General features: G+C 39.2%; 1 protein-coding gene across 5 annotated transcripts in view; it reads right to left on the bottom strand.

The window, feature by feature from the left end:
- ASTN2 (astrotactin 2) overlaps positions 1-19979 on the bottom strand; it is a 7150955-nt gene that overhangs the window by 1967515 nt on the left and 5163461 nt on the right. For all 5 annotated transcript variants that reach the window (XM_044057934.1, XM_044057931.1, XM_044057932.1 and 2 more), the window contains one exon: positions 6432-6556. In XM_044057934.1, coding sequence (XP_043913869.1) covers positions 6432-6556 — 125 coding nt within the window. The remainder of the gene's footprint in view (positions 1-6431; positions 6557-19979) is intronic.

Here is a 19979-nt window from a genome sequence, read left to right as displayed (position 1 = left end):
ACAGACTCACCCTCTGTGATAGTTCTTAAGTTATTATCAAGCATTTCTGCTGGGTTATCTCAGACTACATCATTCTTTGTCACCTCTATGTCAAAAATACTTATTTTTAGAAGTTTGCCTGGAAATGGAAGTCACAAAACAGCCAAACACCTTTACATCTGAAACATGTAATCATTTCTGTTTCCAGACAATAGAAAACCCTCTATCTCTAGACATCCTGTCACTTTGCTATATTAACTAACTTTATAGCACGTCATAAAACTCTTTATTTTTCAACTTATTTTCTTAGTGTTTTTCAAGTTAGCTCTGTATATTCCAACTTCTACCATGAAAACATACATTTACATAGGCATAGAGTCCATATACATTTCTGCTCTTCTCCAGCAGGGTACACTGTGGTTACATTCTTGAAGTTCAGCACATAACATATGGTTCTCTTACATTTGTAAGACAAGCCTATGGATCGTATTAATATTCACAAATGACACAGAATTATTTATAAAATTCTAGCTAGTTGGGCTGGCAGCCTTCACACATACACTGAATGAAATAATACAGTTAAAGAGAAGCACCATGGATATTATTTAAACAAATATACAAAATGCATGTTTGCCAAAATGTTTTAAAGGAGTAGAGAAAATATCAGCTGCAGTGTGCTACAAAGGATAGTCTTAGAAGAAGTACCCATCATTCATAGTTGCAGGTCCATACAGACCAGAAGCATGATGCTATGTGTTACTTAGCCAAGATCTGTAAAACAAGTACATGAATTTTCCTTGCATATATGCTCTCTTAGTTTTGGCCTGAACTACATTGTCAGTTTGTCTGACAAGGTGTGTGATACTGTTCCAGAAAGCTGAAGCAAGTTTGGTAAAAAGCCCTTTCAGTAACGGAAAGTTTGAAATGGGGCCTAATTAATGAAATTCCTTCAGACCCTAGAATAGTAAAGGATTATTTCTTGAGAGTCAGCTTATATTGCAGAGGTGAACAGTATATATCATGTAGTAATTCAAATGTATTTTTGTTCAGGAATAGTGATACTCTCAGTGTGATGGGATGCCACAAATCACAGGTCTCCCAATTATATGGAGTGGCCTATATAATATTTGCCACAGATTTGATTTTTTTTCTGCAATTTAATGGTCTGAAGAATTCAAACCAACCAGAACCAATTTTTTCCCAAAATTTAAAATACCGTTTGTTGCTAACACAGAATATATGCTATCTTATGGTCCTGAAGTAGCTGTGACATGTTTAACAAGATCAAATTGCTTTAGCAACAATGCTCTGAAGTATTAAAACAGTAAACAGTGATACACTTTGCACATGGGAATCGCAGATAAATTGCTAACCTAATGCTTTGCAATGTCTTATTTCTCCAGATCCTTTAATATTCATGCCTGCTGTTTGTACACAGTATTAAAACAACCACTTTTCTACTGTCACCGTACTTTTATGTCCCACTGTTGACAATATTAGCTCCTGTGAAGCAGCACTTCTAAAATAATATTAAATTAAGGACGTGCTTGTTCTTTGACCTTCCAGAGGAGGTGAGATGTCTAAGCGTAATTACTACCTCGGTTGCCTTCCTCTAGAATCTAAATGCAAATACTTTAAGAACCAAAGGCAGAGAACAGCAATGCAGAAAAAAATGAAGGGCACAGTGTTTTGTTATAATGCTTAGGCACGAACTCTGTGCCTGTGTTCTGTTGATTGAACATCATCAAGAATTTCAATAAAACAATTATATAGCTGTGATGCCACTTTTCTATTGTTTAAGTGATGGTTCTGAAGGCACCTCCCTCTTTTGCCTCAAGCATGCTGAAAGCAAAAATAATCTCCTAAGACATTTTTAAAACAGCAATCATCTCCAGATACGTATCCCTAGTTTCATTTTGAGGACCTAGGTATGTGCAAATCGGTGACCTCATCCTTCTGGGACCTAAGGGAATAGGAATCAGTGTTTACTTTAAGTTGCTTTATCAGCTGAATAAATCTCCAAAGAAAATAGTTGTTAGGCTGTAGCAAGGCAACCAGACAGGTAGAACTTTTTATTAGCAGTAACATGTAATGTCTGTCTAGGGATTTACCCTTCTGTTTTTCTTAATGCCTAGAGAAAGTGAAAAGAAAAAAAAATAAAGTTCTTGGCAGAAAAACAACTGTAGTCTCCTGGAATTAGACTGGATACAGAAATCATGAATGGTAGAACATATTCAAGCTTTGAAACTAAAACATTTTTATTAATGGCTTCTCTGGCTTCTGCTGAAAATAACTCACTGGCTCTCTATGCAACTTTCTGATGTATGTGTGCTTTTGATATTGCCTAGTAAGGAAATGAAAGCTGTGGGAGGGATCCAGTCATACCCCAGATACATAGGTAATATATGTAGGACACATCTTAAGAGAAACAATAGAAAAGAATGTTGGGGATGGGAGACAAAATATAGGGGATACTGGAGGCAAGAGTGAACAGAAAACAAATCTCCCCTGTTCCACTTCATTAATACATGCTAACCCTAACTCTGCTCTTAACCCCAAATTTATAACTTACCTTAGAAAAATCCCCTTTCTCCATAACACTACCATTACAAAATACATCTTGGACACACAGAATGCACACACATCACAGCTGTACCCTAACTTAGCCTATAGCTTAACCCTAAACCTAAAATACTACCTAAGGATTCCTTAAAGTCAATTGACCTTTCCAAGCCCTTCTCCTAATGTCAACCAACACACAGTGTCACACACATAAACCTACCTCACTAATGCTTAAAAAAATAAAATAAAATAAGAAACATAAAATCATGTGACTTCAACAAAATTCACATTCAATTAATTCAGGACACACGACAAATGTTTAATCAAATGATTATTTAACCATATGTTAGAAACATATTTACATACATACATACACACACACACACACACACACACACACACATATATATATATATATATATATATATATATATATCTCCACAGACAGACACACACAAATGCACTTTTATGTGTGCAGAACAGAACAAAACTGAGGCTGGGATTTAGAAAGACTCCAAATGCTAGTGCTAACTGTTGCATCCAAAAGAGGCATTTTCCATAAACATGGAAAATACCCTTCACTGGCATGGTTAGTCGTAGGAAGGATGGCCTCATTATCAGCTCATTTGCCATCTCTGAACCACATGGTGTTATTGCTATGTCCTGCAGTAATCACTAATGATGACTGCCCCTTATTCACTCTCCCACATATACCTGCACACATTCACACACACACGCACCCTCAAACCTCTCAACTCTTCTTGAGTTTACATATCAACCCTGATGTTGCCCCTTATTCTTTTCTTATCCCTCGTAAATCAGTGATAGTTACAGTTGGTCAATAATGCCAGATGTTGAGTTTTGTTTGTCTTATTAAAATCAGCCTAACAATGCAAGTATAGTCTTTATTAAATCAACCCAAGAATGCATGTTTAGTCTTGTGACTGCTGGAAGCTTGAAAACAAACCATTCAGACTACATTTTGCTTCCAGGAAGTACATTTAAACTACATTTAAAATACTGTATTTATCTTACCTTTTAAATTGGTTTTGTGCGTTGGTTTGCTCTTTATCTGAAGTTAGGTATATTTATTGTCTGCAGTACTTTTAGGTTTCTGTGCTGGGCCTAGGTGTTCTGAGTGGGCCCTGATTTTACTGTATTTTTATTAGCTTTCTTCTGAATCTCAAGCTACAGTTATAAACTGGTTTAGGTTTCACAGTATCTGTTATTTCTCATTAGTATTGCTCATCTAATGAAGTGTCTTTCTTACTTTCTTTTAAAACAACATCCATTGTTATTTTTCTCAACTCTTACATGGACTATCAGCAATGCTCATCTTATTCTGCATTATATTCACTTTTCAGATTTAAAACAAAATTCCAGCTTTGGCCAGCTGTGTGAGCTGAAATTAGAGTTTGTGGTAAGTAACTCAGTTCCCCTGGTATTTTACGTTACACATGTCAGCCATCTTAGGCTTGGGACTACTGTAAGCTTGGTAGAATGAAAACAAAACATTTGGACTACATTGTACAGACAGTGAAGTACATTTAAAATACTGCACAAATTTTACCTTTTAATTCAGCTTTGTGTTGAGTTTGCTCTTCATCTGAAATGAAAGCTATTAATTTATGGCATTTTTAGAGTCTGCAGTGCTTTTTGTTTTGTAGGCTGGGCCTAAGTGCTCTGAGTGGGCCCTCATTTTATTATGTTTTACTACTCTCTTCACAATTTATTCTCCACCCACCTTATTCCTGTAGTGCTTTTATACTTGGAGGCTTTTGAGCTGTCTGCTGTTACTGCGTTATTGACTTGTAAGCTTCTCCCAGTATCATCTTCTGTATACGTGGATCTACAAGCTCTGCCCAGTCTTATCTCCTCTGCTCACCTTACTGGTTACTGATGGAAGAAATTGGGAAGGCCCTCCCCTTAGACTGTTAGTGTTCTTTGATTTAAATTCCCTTAAAGTGCATGTGGTCCTCATTGTTGGCTTGTCTGCCTTTGAATTGCCTTGCAGTTACTTGTAGCTAGTTGTTAGATTTCAGTCTGATTCCTTTCCACTTGTGGCTAACTAACGTGTGTCTTTACATTAAGACTGGGACTGCAATTCTAGTGCGAGTAGGAAGTTAGCCTGGTCTGTCTGACTTGGAAAACACACAGGGAGGCAAAGTGAGAACTATTCGTTGTAGGCAGTTATTTGATTTGTTTCTGATACCTTTCCACGTTTGGCTAACTAAAGTGTGTCTTTACATTAAGAATACTGGACCAGCAATTCTAGTAGCAGTCAGTGGCTCAGCTTCTTAGAGAAAGAAATCTGGACAAAGCCATAAATAATGGGGGGACAATTTTAAATATTGGTCCTACAAACTTAGGAAGTTGATAGAATAACAGGATTTGCATTAGCATGGATTTTCTAAAAGGTCTGAAGTCTGAAACATAAATGTCTGTCATTATTTTCTAACTCAAAAATTTGCCAGAAAACCGCAATTTTATAAGAAATAGACCAGAAATATGAGACAAAAATCTAGATATTCTGTGAAAATTTGAACAGCTGAGGGGTATGGTGGCAGTAGAAAGGGTAGCCTGGTTTATCCAAACTGGGAAACATACAAGGGGGCTTAAAGTGACAATCACATATTGTAGCTAGTTGGTACCTTTTCAAATTTGAAACCAAAACATCTGTTTAAATTAAGAAGACTGGGACTGCTATTCTAGTAGCAGTAATAAAGTATCAAATCAGTCCAAGCTGATAAACACACAGGGAGGCTTAAAGATAAGTTGTTTCATCAGCCTGAGGGCTTTTTACAGACTTAGTTGTTTGATGTTAATCTGCACTTGAGAGCTACTATTGCTGTGCTTTTATTTTAAGAAGTTCCGCTATCACCAATGTTATGGAAATAAGGTATTTACCTGGTCTGTCTAAGTAAGGAAGCACTCCAGGGATCTCAAAGTGTAGTTGTTTATTTGCCAGCGGGCACAGGAGTTAGTTTGCATCTTGTTTCTGTCTGCTATAAATTAGGTGCTTTTTTGTGCAGCTGTTCCCTTCGGACTTTAACCATAATACAGAAAGGCTCTGTGTGCAGCAAAACTTAGGACAGTTAGTACACCAAACAGCACTAATAACAAACCATAGCACTAACATATAGGCTTAACCCTACACATCACTAAGGTAATGCCTGTAAAATCAAGTCCCTAAACTAAAATAGCCCAGTCTTAACACAGGTCCTATCAACATGGATTTACAATTTCCTAATATCTCCGTGGCCAGCTTGGAAGATATGGGGATCCTCAGACAATGTACCAATTGTCTCATGTACTCAAGACAATCTTTTAATCCTTAAAGAAACTAACAGCATGTGAGAGATGTACATACATACATAACTTCCTTGGAGGCAAACATTTTGCTCAAAAACAAATTTGTCAAAAATGCACACACACTACATCCTCCACATACACTGCTCACCAAACACACATAGACCTTATTATGCTGAAGCACTTAAAATTGTTCTAATATACTCAAGATGACATTCTAGAAGTAAACTTACTTTAGTATGTACAATACCAGAAAATATTTTAGTTTTCCAAGTCTGACGCTATAAATATTTGCTCACAAGATTTCTGTGATCGCAGTACTGCTGATGGCATGTAGTCTGTAGTAGAATCACAGTGTAATCTTTTTTCTTCTTCATAGCATGCTCCCTATATTTTTTTAATTTTATTTTCTAGGCACTGCAAAGTTAGACAAAATTTACAGGTTTAACTCTATAACAAACGTCATTCGTCCTTTGCATGGCATTTGTATAAATACTAGTAGGTCATTCAAATCAAAAAAGAGCGAGCAGTGTCTTACTGTACATGCAAAATGATTTTGTACGGTCTTCATGATTCCTTACCAGTTAAGCTTTGAAGATTAGGCATTGGTTCCGAGAGGATCCCTTTACACTGCTCCTCTACAGGGAGCGGTATCACCATCAAACCATCAGCAAGCTGTGGGAAGTCTTTAATAAAATTATTTTCCCTGAAAGAGACAGAAGAGACAAGTTATTAAGTACTGTGGCTGATGCATGTGTAATTGGTAGTTATAAAATTTCTGTCATAAACAGGCAATTAAGTTATCTTGTTTAGAATGCCATTATGTTTGATCTCTTTCAAATGGGTCAAAGATAAACAGCCTTTCACTTAAATGAAAAAATGCCAGAGGCGCAATTATAAAATCATGATACTTCCAGCTTCACAGTGTTTCAGTGCAATAAAATCGACATGGATAATTGACATCCTGGATTTTTACCCTCATGCTACAGAGGGTTTTATTGGTCATCATTAGTGTATTTATTTTTCTATTGAATCTTTGCTACTTTAAAATGCGATTGTGTTCAGCACATTGATTTGCATATCTGCAGAACGCTTATTCAGTGTAAAACTGTAAAACAGTGCCCTCTATTTGAGGTACATTAACTATCACTGTCATAACTTGCATGAGTGATGCGTAACAGCTCCTTCTGTTAAGAGCTGTGCATTCCTGAAATGGATAGCTCTAAGCTTCATATGTGAGTGCTACCGTTTTTCACACATTTGTCATTTATTGTTTTCAACAGACTGAGAAGACCAAAGAAAATGCCTATTCTGGCAAACCTGCAGCTTATTTAGCTATTTTATATACTGCATTACTTTATACAATAGTCTAAACTAATATGCCAAGTAGGAAAAGAAGAGAAACAGACATGACTGAGTTGAGGTTTGCTTATTTTTTTTAGTTTCTGACAGTCACGTGCTCATCGTTTTACACACACACACATGCACACAATCTGTTTATGTCTTACAATGTCAAAAGTGCTAGACACAAATGTATAATTTCACTCATGATGCTGAGACCAAAAACCTGTGAAGTGACTGAACAGGCCTGTGGACTGAAATCCAAGCAATGTCTGTAGCATAAACTTAGTAGCAGATGAGGATTATGAACACCTGAAATCTGTGCCATATTGCTAGACTAATTACTATTTAATTATAATAGTACAAATGGATTGCATGAATTATGCTATACAGTGTTTTGCAATGCAACAAAACAGGCATTTAGTTTGTACTAGGTGGGGAATGTGAAACACAGCAGGAATTAATAATGCCTAGATGGGAGATGATCCAACTGTACTACAATAACCTGAAAAATTAAGAAAGTATAAGGTTTGAAAAGGCAGCAGGGCTTCAGAGACATGGGTGTAGATGGCAGTGGTGGGAGTGTGTTTCGGTGTAAAGGGTGCTAGTGACACTAGTTGCCCCAGGAGTACAGTTAGTTTAGTAAATTATTTAAAGAGAGACAAACAAAAATCACGGCTGTGAGTGCTTTACTGTGGCAAGAACACATTTACTATGCCAAAGCAGGGTCCTACAGAGGATCATTTTCTGGTAAAACATGATTTGCCACCTCAGCACTTTACTGTCCTTGGTAAACAATAGAAAAGTGGCAAGGATACCACATGGCATAGATGATGCAAGTAAAATTAGTGTGTTTACATGGTTACAATGTTTACAGTGATGACAGCAATGGACATATTACATTTGACAACTGCAACTGTACAGCTATTGACATAGCTAATGATGTGATCAATGGTAAAAAAAAAAAAAAAAAAAGTGTGTCACCTGATATATGCCACTCATACTTCATGATCTCTGAAGACGTAATTAGTGACAAAGCAACCTGAAAATCAGGGTCTCTGAAGACACAATCAGTGACAAAGCAACTGAAAATCAGGGTCGCTGAAGACACATTCGGTGACAAAGCAACAAAATCAGGGTGTCTGAAGACACAATCAGTGACAAAGCAACTGAAAATCAGGGTCTCTGAAGACGCAATCATTGATGAGGCAACTGAAAATCAGGGTGTCTGAAGGCACAAACAGTGACAAAGCAACTGAAAATCAGGGTCTCTGAAGACACAATCAGTGATAAGGCAACTGAAAATTAGGGACATCTAAATAGCAAAAGAAGCACAATTAGCTTAAACTTTGCATATTCATACATTTAAATTATACCCCCAGACTGTCAGTTACTCATGAATAAGTCCAATATCTAAGAAAAGAAAAACATGAAATCAAGTAATGCATTTGAGATAAAAATATAACAGAACTGGTATCTCTATGTAAGATAATACATTTTTAAAAATCATACTGCTAAAAGTGCGTCACTACAAATTAGACTGAGAGTTACTGTCCTTTATGAATCCAAAAAAACATTTTAACTTGCTTTTGATTTGTTAATTTCAAAGAAAAAAAACCCTATAACATGGATTTTATGCAATTGCTAAAATATGCACCAAGGGAGATGAGGACCAACCCTGCAACTTGGATTTTATGCAATGGCTAAATATACCATTTGGGGAATCAAGATACATATGTCAAATGACTACATAAAATGAAATAACTAAATTTGATTAGTGCATGTTCAAGAGTGCAAAACATATAGCAGTGGAGATACACAACTGTAAGATTTATATGTGCACAGAAGGAAGGAGACTTGTATTGAACTGTTATTAAGCTAAGCTCTAGACTCATAAAAAAACTAATACAGGTGATGAGATGGGACACACCCATGGTTACAGGAAAAAAAAAAAACATGGTCATATTTTGTCTCAGAATTTTTTCTTCTAAAATGGGCAATTCTGTGACAGACCAGAGAGCATTACTGGTATAAAATAACCAGTGGGCCAAGATAAAAGGACCTGTCAGGAAATCAAATAAGTGAACATACAATTGTGTTACAGCATTCTCCTACAAATGCATTGTAATACACATTGTCTTCTATTCACAAACTGTCTGACATTTTAATAATTTGTGAATTTACTTCATCATCATATTTCAGGAAGAAAACTATGACCTTACTTCTTCCACAAGGTCAGGACAGAGACATTAGCACACATGAGAGGTGAACAGACAGCACACATTTGTTGTTGTAGGAGTTAAGGTAGCTTTGTAGCTCAACTAAAAAAAATTCTGGGCAGAAGTCAACCATGTGACAGGCTGTACTAATCGAGGTAGAGACCCTTCCTCTTCATCTCATCTCACAGCCACTGATTCTTGCTTCCACTTCAGTATACTTCATCCCCGCTTCTGCTTCCACTTGAGTATACTTCATCCCCGCTTCCATTAATTACATCTCCTTTCCATCTAACCTCTTTCATCCCTCCTATATTCCAACTTTTCATTTAAAGCAAACAAAGCTAAACACATAGTATCATTACTTGAAGAAATAAAAGCTGTCTCAGCTGCTGGTCCTGACAAGCTTCTCCTTCATCCTTATTGCTGTTTAAGGACTTCATAGCCCCTCTTTCACATTTACAATTTCCGCTTAATGTACATCATCATGCCTGATATCTGCAAAACAGCCACTGCTGACCCCCCCTCCCGCCAAAAAAAAAAAAAAAAAACACCCATCACAGACCACTAATGTCTGTCCCATTTCTGTTCTTCCATATTTAGTAAAATCCTCGAAAAATGAATCTACAATCACCTTACCCATTACATCTCCCAGTATCATCTACTATCCTCAAAACAGCATAGCTTTTGGGCTGGTAGCACTTCTACAGCAATCTGGACACTTACTGACAACCTCTTCCTGGCTATGGACAAAGGCCTCCTCAATGGAACACCTTTACTGCCTTCACCAGAGCTTTCGATCTGGTTGACCATAACATTATGTGAGATCATCTAACTTAAATAGGAATTGGCCTAGCCACAGCTCCCAGGTGTAAAAATTCTCTCTCCAATTGGTACTTCTTTGTGCAGTTTCAAAACACATTCTCTGTTTCCACCTCTCTCACATGAGTCTCATGGGGCTTCATCCTGGCTCCCCTTCTTTTTTCCATTTTCACTAATAAACTACCAATTGACCCCCCCCCACCTCCCTCTCTTATTTATACTGATAACATGGCCTTATTTCACTCAAACCTGACATCCTCAGCCATGCAGCAACAAATACAAGCTGACTTCCTTTCTATTATCAAGTGCTTTAATAACAAAAAGCTAATTCTGAACACTTCTACAACGACACCAGTGCTGTTTGGTACCTCCTCTAAATGTCAGTATAACTCTAAGTCCCTTCTTATCTATGGCCATCGCTACAACCCCATTAATCAAATCATCTTCAAATACCTTGGTATGTGAACTTTCACCTTCACCCTGAAGTAAAATGGAAGAAAATAAATTCTCTATTTTGTTCCTTCAAACTTTCCCACATTCTCCTTAAACCAACAAGGAATGCCATAAGCAAAGACATTCCACTATCACAGCTTGACTACGGACTTCCATTGGTTGTAGGAGCATCCAAGAAATACTTTTCCACCATCTGAACTATAAGCTGCTCAAACTGCCATTTCATTAACCTCTCCCCTAGATACGAGTATCATTGTATCACACTTAATAAAACCAAATGGCTACCTGTTCAGCAACATGCCAACCTGAATTTTGGATCCTAATTCTGCAAGCTCCTCAAAGAAAACTCCTTTCCTTGCTTACACCCTGTTCATTCAGACAACCCCTCCAAGTTACAATCTTGGAAGTCTTAACCACTCTGGTCCACTTCATCAATGTCCCAGAACTAGACTTCATTGCGCTAGCCATACCTTCTTAATCCGAGGCCCCAAACTCTGGGAATCCATTGTTACTTATCTTAAAGACCCTACCTCCTACCCACACTCTGTGCTTAGCTTAAACATCATCCTATGTCAAAGTCAGTTTGCAAATGCTTCCCCTCTGGACATATCACTTAATCAGTCAGGCACCTTTGTCTTCCTCACTAATATGTGACATCTCTTCCACGTTGTATGTATATTGTATATAGTTAATTTCTGTGTACTCTTCCTTACTGTTGCTATCTTTTACACTTTGTGCCTTATCCTTTCACTACTTCACTCTCTTATTCCCTCCTTACGCTAACCACCCCTTCCTATTATCCCTTATACTATATACTTTATTATTATTAATATTACCCTTTCTTATTTGCAATGGTGATGGACAGGTTGACAGACGAGATCAGACAGGAGTCCCCGTGGGCTATGATGTTTGCAGATGACATTGTGATCTGTAGTGAGAGTAGGGAACAGGTGGAGGAGACCCTGGAGAGATGGAGATATGCTCTAGAGAGAAGAGGAATGAAGGTCAGCAGGACTAAGACAGAATATATGTGTGTGAATGAGAGGGAGGATAGAGGAATCGTGAGGATGCAAGGAGTAGAGGTGGTGAAGGTGGATGACTTTAAATACTTGGGGTCAATAGTTCAGAGTAATGGTGTGTGTAGAAGAGAGTACAGGCAGGATGGAGTGGGTGGAGAAGAGTGTGAGCAGTGATTTGTGACAGACGAGTACCAGTAAGAGTGAAAGGAAAGGTTTACAAAAGGGTAGTGAGGCCAGCTATGTTATATGGGTTGGAGACAGTGGCATTGACAAAAAGGCAGGAGATAGAGCTAGATGTGGCAGAGTTAAAGATGTTAAGATTTGCACTGAGTGTGATGAGGGTGGACAGGATTAGGAATAAGTATATTAGAGGGTCAGCTCAGATTGGAAGGTTTGGAGACAAAGCCAGAGAGGCAAGATTATGTTGGTTTGGATATGTGCTGAGGAGGGATGCTGAGTATATTGAGAACAAGATGCTAAGGATGAAGCTACCAGGTAACAGGAAAAGAGGAAGCCTAAGATAAGGTTTATGGATGTGGTGAGAGAGAACATGCAGGTGGTTGGTGTGACAGAGAAAGATGCAGAGGACAGGAAGAAATGGAAACAGATGATCCGCTGTGGCGACCCATAACGGGAACAGCCGAAAGAAGATGATGATTATTAATATTATTATTATAGTTATTGATTCATTGCTATCTTCACACATTTTGTTTGTATTCACAATACTTCTTAACTCGCTTGTCTACTGTCATTTATATTTGTCTGGGTGGAGGCTGAAATCCATTTGGATAGGTCCTCTACCCCGGTTACCAAACTGAATGAATAAATAAATACTCATCCTTTGAAGGTGCTGCATAATAATGCTGAGCAAGTACAGCATTGAGCGCACTGCACATAACGCCGCTTGTCTGCTGCCTGATTCCCTTCAACTCTGGAGGAGACTGGTTAAATCCCTGCCTTCCAGAATCTTCAAAACATGAGTGTCTGTGCACGTAAAATGTTGCTAAAATATCAAGACACCATGTATTCTTGTTTACCTAATGGCACTACTATTACTTAGGTGCAGAAAGTAAAAGTACACATTCGGCATCTGTGGAACTCAGGGTGTAAAGATTAAAATAGCTAACTAACTAAATAAAAGCCACATGAAAAGCTGCTGCCACCATATCTTTCAACCCGCAGACATTGAAAATAGGTACAAAGGCCTTTTAAAAGTAGGTTCATCCAGGCAATAAATAATAATAATAATCATAATCTGGGCACTAAATAAACCAAAAATTGATCAGTGAATAGCATACAAGTCTTCTCACTCCCAGCAGGACTGAGCGATACTGCTAAAAAGCTTAACAAATGTGCATGACAAAAAATGTTATCAAAGACACAGTGTCAAACCTGTAGACTTTAATGAATAATATTATAAAAATCTACTTCACAAAGTCATTTATTTTTTACTTCTAAAATGGAGATGCAATATGCGAGTTCTCTTTATTTAACTTATTGGTGTCATATAATATGGTTTATTGTGTGCTAAAATAGCTTCAAACTTGTGTGTTATGGGGGGGATCTCAGAATATCACTTGAAGGGGTAAATGAAACCTGAAAATAGGACCATGCCTCCAGAAATTGGTGCATCGCATGAAGGAGTAAATCAAGTCTGAAAATAGGTTTATACCTCCAAAACAGGTAAAGTTGAAAAGTCTGTCTGCCGCAGACTGGGATGCTGGCATACATTCATATAGGAGCTTCATTTATAGGCTTTGAATGCTATTTGGAAACCCACTAAAAGGCTACAATTCAGCTTCTCAGCATCCTACCACAAATGAAAATTTAAAGGCTTTATGTCAGGTCATTGGACAGTGTGTTTTTTTTTTTTAACTTATTGGGACATCTCAGAGAAATTAATATTCACACCTCAAGGCTAGTTGCCCAACACAATGCATCTGAAATTCTACAGGTGCAACTAACACTCGGTAAGACTGCAATCCAAATTATAGCTTGCTACAGATCCCCCACCATGCCCCAAGGCTCTCATTACACCTATCTAAACATGCTAGATAATATTAAGATACAACCAAACACCCTAATACTGGGTGATTTCAACTACCTTGCCATTAACTGGGAAAACTACTTGGGTACCAACACCTTTGCCCAACGGTTCTTGGAATTCATAAATTCCAACACCCTGGATCAACTAATCCATAGTCCCACCAGGGGCTCAAATATCCTAGACCTGGTCATTACCAACAAGGGAGATCGATGCTCCACACCAGTGGTCACGCTTTCATTAGTCAGGTCTGACCATAAGCTAATCACCCTTGACGTTCACATCCCACCCCACCCCCCAGTAGGGAAGCCTCCATAAAAAACTTCTCCAAAGCTAACTTCATGCTACTCAAGTCAGAAGTGACAAACTTCATGACACCCATGCAGATGGGAACTGAAAGCTCGACTGCTGAGTCCTACACTAAGGCACTGTACGAGCACATCCACTCGTGCATGTATCATGCCATTCCAAATAGAACCAAGATGCTCTCCTCTAAAAAAATGAAGCCAATCTGGTGGTCCCCTGCCATATACAAACTATACAACAGAAGGATGAAACTGTTGCAGAAAAGAGGAAAATCCCAGGATGCAAAATACTCCCCTACCAGCCTCAGTAAGAAGTGGAGATCCCTCATAAAATCCTCCAAAGCTAGTTATGAAAATAAAATTGCCAAAGATTCCAAGGACAACCACAAGGCATTCTATACCTATGTCAAGAATCTAAATGACAATGCTTAGATCTGCTCTGAGCTACAACAGAATGGCATTAAATATACTGATCCCAAGGATATTGCCAATATCCTGGCAGATCGATTCAGTGCCAACTTCACCCCACTCTCATCTCCTAAAGGGCCCATCTCAACACCAAAAGATTGCTAAATTCTGGTAATCATGGCCACAGAGGTAAAAACACACTCTACAAAGCTAAGAAAACAGCATCCATGTGACCAGACGACATCCCAGGTTGTGCACTACATGAACTCAAAATTAATTGGCACCTCACCTAAGTGTCATGTTTAATCATAGCCTCACCTCAGGCTTCGTGCCCAATGAGTGGCGCACAGCTACAGTTATCCCACTCCAGAAGGGGGTATCCACCTTGGATCCCGGGAACTATCGTCCCGTCAGTCTGACGAGCCTGATCTGCAAAGCCATGGAATGCATTTTCATGGAACTTATAAACAAAGACATTGGCAACCTTCAAACACTGGATCCCACAAAGTTTGGTTTCGTAAAAGGCTGATCTTCTCTCCTCAACCTGATTGACTTCTTTGAATCAGTCCCCAGAGCCATGGACAAGGGAAAGATGGTCCACACAAACTATCTGGATCTCGCCAAGGCCTTTGACACCATCCCCTACTCTGGAATCATCGATAAACTTACTAAGCTGGGCATTAATCCATGCGTCACTTGATGGGTTGCCAACTGGCTTACTGACAGAACCCACACTGTAAAAGTAGCCAACTCAAAATCCATCTCCAGACAAGTGACAAGTGGAGTACCTCAGGGATCAGTCCTGGGACTGCTCTTGTTTGGCATATATTTCTCTGAAGTACAGGCCAGCACTAAGGGACTCTGGCTAACAAAGTTCGCAGATAACTGCAAACTGGGAGCCATTACTGAATCCCCAAATGATGTGGATATTCTACAAAAGGGCCTTACAGAAACAAATGCTTGGTGCCAGAGCCATGGGCTCAAGCTCAATGCCAAGAAATGTATAGTTATTCCCTTTGGGAAAAAACATGTACCCATGAATTACCACATAAGTGGCAGTACACTAAACACCGAAAGTGTTATAAGGGACTTAGGGACACAGGTGGACAGTGATCTCACCTTCGATAACCACATTGCCACAACAGTCAGGAAATCCTTCTACGTGGCACACCTCATCACTAAGGGCTTTTCATCCAAAAAAAAAAAAAGGAGGTAATAGTCCCACTTTACGCATCCCTCATTAGACCCATTATAGAGCACAATGGTCTGCTTGGTATGTACCTTACAAAACATCTGCAACAACTGGAAAGGTCACAGAAATACCTCACTAAAAGAATCACAAGCCTAAAGCAAATGCCCTATGCTGACAGTCTAAAAAACTCCAGCTATACTCTGTCGCATATCGCCTACTCAGAGGTGATCTCTGCTTAACATACAAGGCCATGTCAAACCCAGAGCTGTTGGACATGCTACACTTAAAGAAATCGCAATCCCTCAGAGCAACACGCTTCAGGGATCTAAACCTGGTCATCACAATGAACAAAACATGCTGGAGGGATAGGTTTCTGACAAAGAGACTCCCGATACTCTGGAATAGACTACCCATACATGTCAAGCTAAGCGCCTCTTTGGCCCTCTTCAAAAGGAACCTTGATGATTGGATGGGAGATGGGAAATTCTCCCAGGGGATCACATCAGTCACCCTGCTAGACAGGGGACCAGGGAAGTAAATATTCTGGGAAGAAATAGTCAGGGAATTGTTATGGCTAGGCTTGTATAGGCCCTAGGGCTGATAGCCTAGTTCCAACCTATGAGATGTTAATTGCCAGTAGCAATTTTTAGCATCATGTGCTGTGTTTGTACTGAAGAATTAAGGACATCACTCAGCAACATTAATCAGCTAAGAGAATTATGCTGTGTTCTACTAAAAAGTAAGGCACTTTGCAGAATAAAACATACAATACTGATGACTCTTACATTAATATTCATTTGATCATACCGACATAATTTATTAATATGTACCCATGCTCAACATTAAGGCTAGGAACTATGAATTCCTATACCTGAAGAAGAAGAAGCTGTTTGGGGTATCAAACCACATTACTGCCACCCTCACTTCAGGAGTGGTACTTACCCCAGACTTGGCAGACCACGACCCCCCCCACTGCTGTAAGATCATGCACGTTAACCATAATGATATACAGTTTTAGAGAATGGGCTAACTGTATATTGTTACTTTATAAGAAAAAGGACATTCTTCAGCAAGGTATTAATGTACAGATAAAGCCTGGTGGAAAACAAGTCTAATGCGTTATGCAGCATATTAAGTTGCCGTGAAGCTCAGATAGAAAAAAAAATAAATGGCCACCATATTTTTGCAGTTAGTCAGTTCTGTTTTACTGTTTAGCCAGTGTATCATAACAGAAAAGTAAACATAAAAAGCACGTATTGTCTAAAAAGTAAGTAGAAGAAAATGCTGTTTAGCATTCCTGACCAACTGACTGTAATCCTTTGTGATTTACCAGCAGGAGTGAGGAAAAGTACATGGAAAAATTAGAGATGTTCTACAAAACCAAGGACAGTTAAGAGGCATTCCGGGGACTGATATGCCTTGCATTGTGTGTGTGTATGTATGTATATACATATATACACCCACACGTATATCTATATATTTATTTATTTTTTATATATTATATATATATATATATATATATATATATATATATATATATATGATCACAATGTGACATCTGAAGTCTAGTCCGTCATCAAAATGTCTAACTGCTGGGCATATGTGTGTGAGAGATTTTGTAGGAGTCTATCAATGCTTATGAATATATGTGTAGCTGGGTGTGGGAGGGACAAAAAATACTTATACAACTTATATTCTGAATGTGAAATAATTCTTCCAACAATTATATAGCTACAAGTTTGAAACATTAGGCAGAGGAACTATTTTACATAAAAACATATTAAAAATGTATATAGTAATCATCATCATCTTTTTTCGGCTGTTCCCGTTAGGGGTCGCCACAGCAGATCACCTGTTTCCATTTCTTCCTGTCCTCACCACATCCATAAACCTTATCTAGGGCCTTCCTCATTTCCTGTTACCTGGTAGCTTCATCCTTAGCATCTTTTTCCCAATATACTCAGCATCCCTCCTCAGCACATGTGCAAACCAACGTAATCGTGCCTCTCTGGCTTTGTCTCCAAACCTTCCAACCTGGGCTGACCCTCTAATATACTTATTCCTAATCCTGTCCACCCTTGTCACACCCAGTGCAAATCTTAACATCTTTAATTCTGCCACATCCAGCTCAAACTCCTGCCTTTTTGTCAATGACAATGTCTCCAACCCATATAACATAGCTGGTCTCACTACCCTCTTGTAGACCTTCCCTTGCACTCTTACAGGTACTCGTCTGTCACAAATCACTCCTGACACTCTTCTCCACCCACTCCATCCTGCCTGTACTCTCTTCTTCACCTCTCTCTCACACTCACCGTTACTCTGAACTACTGATCCCAAGTATTTAAACTCATCCACCTTCGCCACCTCTACTCCTTGCATCCTCACCATTCCTCTATCCTCCCTCTCATTCACACATATATTCTGTCTTACTCTTGCTGACCTTCATTCCTCTTCTCTCTAGAGCATATCTCCATCTCTCCAGGGTCTCCTCCACCTGTTCCCTACACTCACTACAGATCACAATGTCATCTGCAAACATCATAGTCCACGGGAACTCCTGTCTGATCTCGTACGTCAACCTGTCCATCACCATTGCAAATAAGAAAGGGCTCAGAGCTGATCCTTGATGTAACCCCACCTCCACCTTAAATGCATCCGTCACTCCCACCACAGACTCACCGCTGTCACACTACCCTCGTACATATCCTGTACCAGTCTTGCATACTTCTCTGACACTCCGGACTTCCTCATACAATACCACAACTCCTCTCTAGGCACCCTGTCATATGTTTTCTCTAAGTCTACAAAAACATAATGCAACTCCTTCTGACATTCTCTGTACTTTTTCATCAACACTCTCAGAGCAAACATCGCATCTGTAGTGCTCTTTCCCGGCATGAAACCATACTGCTGATCACTAATCATCACATCCCTTCTTAACCTTGCTTCCACTACTCTTTCCCACAACTTCATGCTGTGATTGATCAATTTAATCCCTCTATAGTTACTACAGCGCTGCACATCACCCTTATTCTTAAAAATCGGTACCAAAACACTTTCTCCATTCCTCAGGCATCCTCTCACTTTCTAAGCTTTCATTAAACAATCTGGTTAAAAAACTCCACTGCCATTTCACCTAAACACCTCCATGCTTCCACAGTTATGTCATCTGGGCCAACAGCCTTTACATTCTTCATTCTCTTCATAGCTATCCTTACTTCCTCCTTGCTAATCCATTGTACTTCATGATTCACTATCCCTACAAAATCCAACCTTCTCTCCCTCTCATTCTCTTCATTCATCAACCCCTCAAAGTACTCTTTCCATCTCCTCAACACACTCTCCTCACTTGTGAGTATGTTTCCCTCATTATCCTTTATCACCTTTACCTGCTGAACATCTTTCCTAGCTCGGTCCCTCTGTCTAGCCAATTGATACAGGTCCTTTTCTCCCTCCTTAGTGTCCAACCTTTCATACAACTCTTCATATGCCTTATCCTTAGCCTTCACCACCACTCTCTTTGCCATGCACCTCATCTCCTTATACTCCTGACTACTTTCTTCATCTCTCTGACAATCCCACTTCTTCTTTGCCAACCTCTTCCTCTGTATACTCTCCTGTACTTCCTCATTCCACCACCATGTCTCCTTGTCGTCCTTCCTCTGTCCAGATGTGATACCAAGCACCTTTCTAGCAATCTCCCTTACTAGATCTGCTGTAGTTACCCAGCTATTTGGTAACTCTTCACTGCCACCCAGTGCCCGTCTTAACTCATCCCTGAACTCCACCTCACAATTACCCTTTTTCAGTTTCTACCATTTGATCCTTGGTGCTGCCCTCACACTCCTCCTCTTAATTACCAACATCATCCTACAAACCACCATCCTATGCTGCCTAATTACACTTTCTCCGGTCACCACTTTAGTGTCTCCAATTTCCTTCAAACTGTATATAGTAATAATAATTAAAAAAAAAAAAAAAAAACAGACATCCCATTCTGTAAATGTAATGATGGCCTCCCAAGGTGGGCATTATCAGGGAATTAATGTCATTCCAGGGTGTCTAAGGCCTCACAACATCCCTAGGTGTGGGTTAATTCCCAGATAATACCCACCTTGTCAAGTATCACTGCTTGTGTTTTGAACTGTAATACAGCTGCCCTTTGTGGAGTGCCAATCAGTAGGATGAATAACAGTGCAGAACCCTCTCCATTCCAGCAGCAGCCTGAGCTTCCTGCCTAACTGCAATCAGTGTAGCGCAGATCACACTGTAATGCTCCACCTATCCACTGTGATGATAATATAAATAACTGCAGTTTTCTTTCTT

This window comes from Protopterus annectens, chromosome 16.part0 (assembly GCF_019279795.1).
Source record: "Protopterus annectens isolate FY-2018-M chromosome 16.part0, PAN1.0, whole genome shotgun sequence".
Lineage (NCBI taxonomy): Eukaryota > Metazoa > Chordata > Ceratodontiformes > Protopteridae > Protopterus > Protopterus annectens.
The sequence above is the reverse complement of the archived record's forward strand: the minus strand, read 5'-3'. Positions and strand labels throughout refer to the sequence as shown.